The sequence below is a fragment of the Pan troglodytes genome, chromosome 6, assembly GCF_028858775.2.
Source record: "Pan troglodytes isolate AG18354 chromosome 6, NHGRI_mPanTro3-v2.0_pri, whole genome shotgun sequence".
Taxonomy (NCBI): Eukaryota; Metazoa; Chordata; class Mammalia; order Primates; family Hominidae; genus Pan; species Pan troglodytes.
The window spans coordinates 43725824-43734713 of NC_072404.2; the positions used below are offsets into that span (position 1 = coordinate 43725824).

At 41.7% G+C, this 8890-nt stretch overlaps 1 protein-coding gene across 1 annotated transcript in view; it reads left to right on the forward strand.

The window, feature by feature from the left end:
• The window catches only part of EPDR1 (ependymin related 1), a 31313-nt gene extending 22830 nt beyond the window's left edge, over positions 1–8483 (forward strand). The window contains 2 exon segments of the mRNA XM_003318263.5: positions 5389–5597; positions 6749–8483. Coding sequence (XP_003318311.2) covers positions 5389–5597; positions 6749–6945 — 406 coding nt within the window. The 3' untranslated portion in view covers positions 6946–8483.
• Positions 8484–8890: the final 407 nt, after the last annotated feature.

Consider the following 8890-nt stretch of genomic DNA (forward strand, 5'->3'; position numbering starts at 1 on the left):
GCCACAGGCCCTGTATTCTATTTGTGATGCAGAGACTTATGTCCTAACTGTTAATATGTTCACATAAACACACACACCACTACAGTATCATTAAAATGTTTTCTAAAATTTGTCATAGAGCAGTACTAGCATTTATATCCACATGGGATTTTGAAAACGAATTATATAGTTCTATTTTGTTTTCCATTAATTTATTATTTTCAGTTTAACTTGAGGTACAGTCAACATAACCTCAATATCAGATGATGTCTACTTTTTAAAAAGCAAATATTTTGAAAACATAGAAAAGTACAGAGAATACCAAAACGAACACTTGTGTTCAGACCACCCAGATTTAGCAAATTTTAACATTTCATAGTGATTGTTCCGGGTCTAAAATTCTCATTTTAAAATTAAATTTTACTTCTGTATGTGGGCAGAGCGGGCCTCAGGGAAACAGTGAAGCTGTGAGTGTTCCCTCCCTGCTGTCCCCTGCCCTTCTGTTGCAGGTGACTGACCAGGCATCTGTGGCCCTTGGTGCCACACAGGGCCATGCTGGGCCTTTCCCAGCACAGCTGTGCTGGCAGCTGCTCCCCGGGTCTCTCCATGGAGCACTGGAGTCCTCAATTCTAACAGAAATGATAGAATTGAGTAGCATAAAAAGCTGCAAGCCAAAAATGAAGGAAAGTTTATTAGAACAAAGGAAGCTTATTGTAACTCTGTAAGCGGGGGTGCTCCAAGCATCTCAGAAAAAAAGAGCCCAGGAAATGAACAACTGTTGGAATCCCAGTTTGCTAGTGCTTCTCTCTGCTTCATTCTTTAATCCTATTCCATTTGCATTTTGGAAAATAGCCTCCCTCAGCTTCTAAATTTACATGTGATATGTCCAGCCACATAAGAGGCTGACTATTAGACCTCGGTTGCCATGACACAGGTCGAGATGAAAGAATCTCATTGTCTCATCTCTGGTCTAGTAAACTCTGGTGAGGAAGGTAAATATGAGGCTAGAATGACATGTATGACAAATATGAGGCTAGGAGGACTGTATTAGTCTGTTCTCATGCTGCTAATACAGACATACCTGAGACTGGGTAATTTATAAAGGAAAGAGGCTTAATGGATTCACAGTGGCAGAAGAAGGAAGAGCAAAGGGACTTCTTACGTGGTGGCAGGCGAGAGAGAGCTTATGCAGGGGAATTCCCATTTATAAAACCTCAGACCTTGTGAGACTTATTCACTACCAGAAGAAAAGCATGGGAAAGACCCGTGCCCATTATTCAATTACCTCCCCCCAGGTCCCTCCCATGACACATGAGAATTATGGGAGCTACAATTCAAGATGAGATTTAGGTGGGGACACAGCCAAACCATATTAATGACACTTCTGTGATCCTGTGGATTTGGGGAGTGATGGCGATGATTTCAAGAAGGAAACCCCCTCTCCTGCACATGGCTACATATTCTCCAGGGAACAATTATTGCAGTCTGAGAAGCACACAACAGGGATATCAGCAAAAGCTAGGAATGCCTTTCTAGCCCAGATATCTAGCACTGGGGAAAGCACAAGATATTGCTGGTGGTGAGGAGAACAATGAAGACAACTTGTTTTTTGGGTGGCCCACTGGTCATTAAAAGTATCACAGGACAGGATTTGTGTATGGACAACAATTCCCATGTTTACAAATGAACAATGCTCTAAGAGTTGGGTTAATCTTGCTGTGTTTCTTCAATCAGTACTTAGGCTCTGTTGTGTCAGAGATTTAGCTGGTTATGAGAAAACAGTGACAATCCAAACCCAAACTTTTTCAAAGGGCTAACAGTTTTATGTTGACCCTGCATGCATATTACAAAAAATTAGCTCCATTTTTGAGCAATATCTCATAAAATGCACACTTATATTTCTTTCTATATTCATTCTCCTTTCTAAAGGTATGTGTCTGGGTTATTGTTACCCTCGTAAGCCGTTTCAAATCTTTTCTGAAATAAGCAAGATACATATAAATGTGTAAAATGATGTCATGTTTATATTTCCATACTATCTCTTAGAAACCTGAAGCATACGGCTACTAATAATACAATGATGTGTTTCATAATGACGTTTCAGTCAATGAAGTGGTGGTCCCATGAGATTACAATGGAGCTGAAAAACTTCCATTGCCTAGTGACCTCATAGCCATAGTATGTGGTAGCGCAGTGCATTACTCACATGTCTGGGGTGGTGGTGGTGTAAACAAACTTACTGTGCTGTCAGTTGTATACAATTCTAGCATATAAGTAATTACTATATTATAATTTTTTTTCTTCAACTTTTATTCTAAGTCAAGGGTACATGTGCAGGATGTGCAGATTTGTTACACAAGTGAACGTGTGCCATGGTGTCTTGCTGCACGGATCATCCCATCACCTAGGTATTAAGCCCAGCATCCATTAGCTATTCTTACTGATGCTCCCCCTCCCCCAAGCTCCACCAACAGGCCCCAGTGTGTGTTGCTTCCCCGACGCGTCCATTTGTTCTCATCATTCAGCTCCCGCTTATAAGTGAGAACATGCAGTATTTGCTTTTCCGTTTCTGTGTTAATTTGCTGAGGATAATGGCTTCCAACTCCGTCCATGTCCCTGCAAAGGACATGATCTTGTTCCTTTTTATGGCTGCATAGTATTCCATTGTGTATATGTACCCCATTTTCTTTATCCACATTTTCAGTCTATCATTGATGGCATTTAGGTTGATTCCACGTCTTTGCTATTGTGAATAGTGCTGCAATGAACACAGGTATGCATGTATCTTTAGAATAGAATGATTTATATGCCTTGGGGTATATACACAGTAATGGGATTGGTGGGTTGATGGTATTTCTGGTTCTAGGTCTTTGAGGAATTGCCACACTGTCTTCCACAATGGTTGAACTAATTTATACTCCCATCAACAGTGTAAAAGTGTTCCTTTTTCTCCACAACCTCGCCAGCATCTGTTGTTTTCTGACTTTTTGTTAATAGCCATTCTGACTGGCATGAGATGGTGTCTTTTTGTGGTTTTGATGTGCATTTTTCTAATGATCAGTGATGTTGGGCTTTTTTTCCTATGTTTGTTGGCCACATGTATGTAATTACTATATTATACTTTTATCGTTATTTTAGAGTGTGCTCCCACTTACATAAAAGGACCTGCCTCAGGCAGGTCCTTCAGGAGGTATCCAGAAGAAAACATCGTTATTATAGGAGGTGACAGCTCCATGCATGTTACTGGCCCTGACAGCCTTCCAGTGGGGCAAGATGTGGGAGTGAAAGAGGGTGATACTGATGATCCTAACCTTGTGTAGGCCTGGCTAATATCTGTGTTTGTGTTGTAATTTTTAACACAAAGTTTTTTTTTTAAATAAAATAAATTTTAAAATAGAAAAAAGCATATCAAATAAGGACATAAAGAAAATATTTTTGTATAGCTGTGCAATTTGTGTTTTAAGCTGTCTTACTACAAAAGAGTCAAAAAGTTTAAAAAAATCAAAATGTATATAAAGTTAAAAAGTTACAGGAAGCTAAAATTAATGTATTATTGAAGAAAGGAACATAGTTTTTATAAATTTAGTGTAGCCTAAGTTTACAATGTTTATAAAGCCTACAGCAGTGTATAGAAATGTCCTAGGCCTTCACATTCTGTCACCACTCACTCACTCACTCACCTACCCAGAGCAACTTCGAGTCCTGCAGGCTCCATTCATGGCAAGTACCCTATACATGCGGACCATTTTTTATATTTTATCCCATATTTTTACTGCACCTTTTCTATGTTTAGATACATAAATGCTTACCATTGTGTTACAGTTGCCTCCAGTATTTAGTGCAGTCACATGCAGTACAGGTTTGTACCCTGGGAGCAGTAGGCCATACTGTGTAGCCCTGGTGTGTGGTAGGCTGTACCATCCAGATTTGTGTAACTGCACTCTATGATGTTCGTGCAGTGATGAAATGGCCTAATGACACATTTCTCAGAACATAAGCCTATCATGAAGTGATGCACGACTGTGTTTTGACTATAAAGACAGTAACAATTTATAACATTTTTTTCTGAAGAAAATAGTTTTTAAGCTCGGGCTTGGGCTGGAGAGCAAATGTCTTCCCTGAAGTCTCCTCTAGTGCATTGGGTCTCATAAGCCACAGATAATTTGTTGGCTGTTTTTATTTGCTGATGAAAAGTCACCTCTCTAGGCTCTTCAGCCCACAAGTGTTGCAGATTTCACTTTCTGAGGTCATGGCTGCAAGACACATTTTCTTGACCAGCAGCCGTGGCCTGAGTTTTAGATTGACAGTGAAATGCATAGAAACATAGCAGGCTTCCCCCAACACCAAGATGTCTTAGCTTTAAGGAAGATACAGGACTGATGCCAATACTGCATGGCTGGTGACTCCTGGGCTCAGCCTCTGAATATCTCCCTGTCACTCCCCAGGAAGGGTGAGCAGGTGGTCACGGGAGGAGGCTGAGAGCATGGAGAGAAACTCAGCTGAGGGAGTCATTTGCTCTGGGGTCGCCTCAGCTTTTGTCTTTGCTCATCTCAGCCACCGCAGGGTATGTGGGCTGCGCCCATGCCGGATCAGCTATGTGCATCAAAGCCCCTTACTCATGACTGCTCGGCAGTGGAGGCAGTGAAGCACAGGCACTCGGTCCATCCTGTCCTCAGTGTGTTCTTGTCCTATGTTCAGTATACCCCCATAATTCCTTGACTGAGTGCTGCGAGAGAAAATGCACCACACAAGAGTCAAGTCCTCCTGTGTCTCTGTGGGTAAACAAAAGTTCACAAACCAGCTTTTCAGCCGGAGCCATATCTTCCCCATGTTTGTATGCTAAGCACAGGGTCTGGCATATACTAGGTCCTTGGTCAAAATTTGCCCAGTGAATATACACTTTTGACCTCAATTTTTTTTTTTTTTTTTTGATGGTGGATGGGATCTCACCCAGGCTGTATGTAGTGCGGTGGCATGATCATGGCTCACTGAAGCTTTGACCTCCCAGGCTCAAGTGATCCTCTTACTTCAACCTCCCAAGTAGCTGGGACTACAGCTGTGCACTGCCATGTCTGGCTAATTTTTAAATTTTTTTTTCTAGAGACAGGGGTCTCACTGTGTTGCCCAGGCCGGTCTCAAACTCCTGGGCTCAAAACGTACTCCATCCTCGGCCTCCCAAAGTGCTGGGATTACAGGGATGAGACATCATGCTCGGTCTGACCTGTGAATTCTAATTATTTCATATGCAGGTTGTTTCATGTGCCTAGTGTTTATAAATGTTAAGTGATTGCCTAGCTAGTAATTTCTTTCTATTTTAAAAGTAATATCTATCAAAGGTGTTTGTGCTGTTAAAAGGCACGAGGATGGTAACGTGAATTCCCAAACTACTTCTTTCCATCTGTGTTTCAGATTATTTGAATATATTTTGCTGTATAAGGATGGAGTGATGTTTCAGATTGACCAAGCCACCAAGCACTGCTCAAAGATGACCCTGACACAGCCCTGGGATCCTCTTGACATTCCTCAGAACTCCACCTTTGAAGACCAGTACTCCATCGGGGGGCCTCAGGAGCAGATCACCGTCCAGGAGTGGTCGGACAGAAAGTCAGCTAGATCCTGTAAGGGTTCAAAGGATCTAAGCATTGTATTCAGCATGCATGATGGGGAAAAAGGTTTAAGTCCTTTAAGGAAGGTAGTTTTTAGGGAAACATCCGCTTAATCAAAAATTTTTTAAAGCCTCCACTTAGGTCTGCACGTTACTTTGCTCACTATGTGGCAACGGGATCTAAGCTTCATATCTGAAACACCTCAGCCTTCTAGTGCCACCTGTACCTCTCTGCCACTTGGGCTCCTGTGAACTTAGCCTTGATTTTGACATTTTATGGTCGTCCCGAGGTCTGTGACATGGAAGGCATCTGTCTAAGGCACACATTTGAATTGGGTGCCTCCTTTTCTTTCCCCCACTTCCTAAAGTTGCAGGGGTCAAATCTACTCCCATCATGCTGAGTGTGCAAACCAGCCTGCTGTTATGTGAAGCCATTCTCTGCCCTGCTGCTGATATACGCCTATCCGAAGACAGTTTTTACCACACAGGCATTCATGCTGTGGAACACAGTATGATGATTTCTCAAAAAATTAAAGATAAGACTGCCATATGACCCAGCAACTCCACTTCTGTATATATATATATGCCCCAAAGAATTGAACGCAGAGACTCAAACAGATATTTGTACACCCGTGTCCACAGCAGCATTATTCACAATTGCCAAAAGGTGGAAACCCAAATGTTCATCAACAGATAAATGGATAAACAAAATCTGGTGTAGTCATACAACAGAATATTATTCAGCCTTAAAAAGGAAGGAAACACCAGCACATGCTACAGCCTGAGTAAACCTTGAGGACATAATGTTAAGAGAAACAATGCAGGCAGAAAATGACAAATACAGTACAATCCCACTTACGTGAGGTATGTAGAGTCGTCAAATTCATAGAGACAGAAAATCGAATGATGAGTTCCAGGAGCTGGGAGAGGAGGAATGGGAAGTTAGTGTTTAATGGAGACAGAGTTTCAGTTTGGGAAGATGAAAAAAGTTCTGGAGATGGATGGTGCTGATGGTCAACAAATGTGAATGTACTCAAGGCCACCAAACACTTAAAAATGGTAAAATGGTAAATTTTATGTTATGTACATTTTACCACCATAAGAAAAAATATGAACTTCTTGCCTGTCTTCTTTATTCAAAAGTCAACTTTTTTCCTCTTATAGATGAAACCTGGATTGGCATCTATACAGTCAAGGATTGCTATCCTGTCCAGGAAACCTTTACCGTAAACTACAGTGTGATATTGTCCACGCGGTTTTTTGACATCCAGCTGGGTATTAAAGACCCCTCGGTGTTTACCCCTCCAAGCACGTGCCAGATGGCCCAACTGGAGAAGATGAGCGAAGACTGCTCCTGGTGAGCCTGTGCATAGGGAAGCGGCAGCATCGGATGTCAGCCCCCTGTGGCCCCAGCTGGAGATGGATATGAGACTAGTCAAGATGTGAATGCTATTGGAGAGAAATATAATTTTAGGAAGATGCACATTGATGTGGGGTTTTGATGTGTCTGATTTTGACTACTCAAGCTCTGTTTACAGAAGAAAATTGAATGGCGAGGGTGTGGCCATATGAACTGACTAGATGGCTAATATGGACACTTTGGGTATTTCTAATGCCTGTTCAGGGCTGGTTTTCTGCATGCACAGGTATACACACAATGCAGTGCCATGCACATAGGGAGGGGTCAGTAAGAGAAGTTTGCCTTGGCAGCAAGTATTTATTGTTGACATTATTCAGAATTAGTGATAATAAAAAGCACAGTGATTTTGGTCAATTTTATTATTAATTCTTAAATTCCCTGCAGAGAATGCCCCTTTTATTGCTGCACCAGGGTGGGCATTGCTCCCACTGAGCCCTACTCCACCCTGTCCCTGCACTCCCTTGGTTGCCAAAAAAATGATAACTTAAATCCCTCCCAGACTTAAGAATTTTATGGCATGGCCCAATTGATATAAACATTTAGAAGGAAATGAAAAGCTAAAATAGGAGTAATTATTCCTCTAAAGAAACATTTTGAGCAAGGCAGTTTAGAGAATCCTAGTGTCTACACTGGCATAGCACGAGCCATGTAAGCTTCTTTTTTTTCTATGCAAGAGTATTGATGTATGTGCTGAATCTTCACAGACTTGTCAATACACAGGCAGTATTTTAAAATAGCACTGAACAGGGAGTCAGGAGACTATGGTCTCCTAAACCCAGGACTAGAGTTCCCTCCTACTCTCACTCCTTTGGTCATTAAATGCACTGGGCTTGCCCGCACTTTGGCCTTGCTAGAACGCTGCTTTGTAACCTCTCTGTCTGACTTCTGCATCTCCTTCCAGGTAAGCTCATTCACAAGAGCTGCTCCCAAGCCTGGATGAGTTGCACCTTGCATCTTGAGCATGCATTTCTCACAATAATTATTAAGCTGTGTGATAATTTCTGCTTTCAGGACACTCATCCATTATCTTGGCTGTGAGCTCCTTGGGTACGGGTATCTTGTATGTTTACTTTTATATCCCTAGCACAAAGCAAGTGCCTGGCACATGGTCAGTGCCCTAAGTATTCGTAGAGTGAAGAATGCCAGCCTCTCTTGTCCCTGTTTTCCTTATGTGTTAAATGTGGTTGAGTTTGTCCATTGCTAGGGAGAGACTTCCAGTAATAAAATTTACTATTCTAGATGCTTCTACTGTTATGTTTTATCTGCCCATTTATCTTTCTTCGTTACCAGGAGAAATGTGTGACACCTATATTATAATGAAAACAATCTTATTACTTATAGTTTATCTATATTAAACAAATTTAATTGCATTTTAAAGCATTCTTTGATATTGTTGCTTTTGCAATAAATATGGATAATCTTGGTTATAAGGGAGTTAAAACAATGCTGTAATAAATAAAGTGCTTCATGTGATCAAAATCAAATTTGTTATCCTCTCTCAAAAGCCTGCTCTCCCTCTTACCTTCCCTAAACTCCAGTGTCCAGTTGCCAAGGCCAGAAGCTTCCAAGTCATTCTTGACCCATTTGTCTCCCTCAGTCCTCACTGGCAGTCAATATCCCGAGTCCTATCAAAATAGCTCTTAAAACTTCTGCCTCTTCTCCACTCCCTCAGCCACCACCCAGCTCTGGGCTCTTAACATCATTGGCCTTTGCAGGATCTTCACACCCTCTGTCCTTGCGCTTGTCTTTTTTCTCTAGAAGCCAACCTGTGTTCATTCATTCATTCATTCATTCACTTGGTCAGCCAAATCACAAGCCAGTACTAAGCACCTGCTCCCTCCAGTGCCCATGCAGGTTCCTGGGGTTGCAGAGGATTGTGAAGTTTG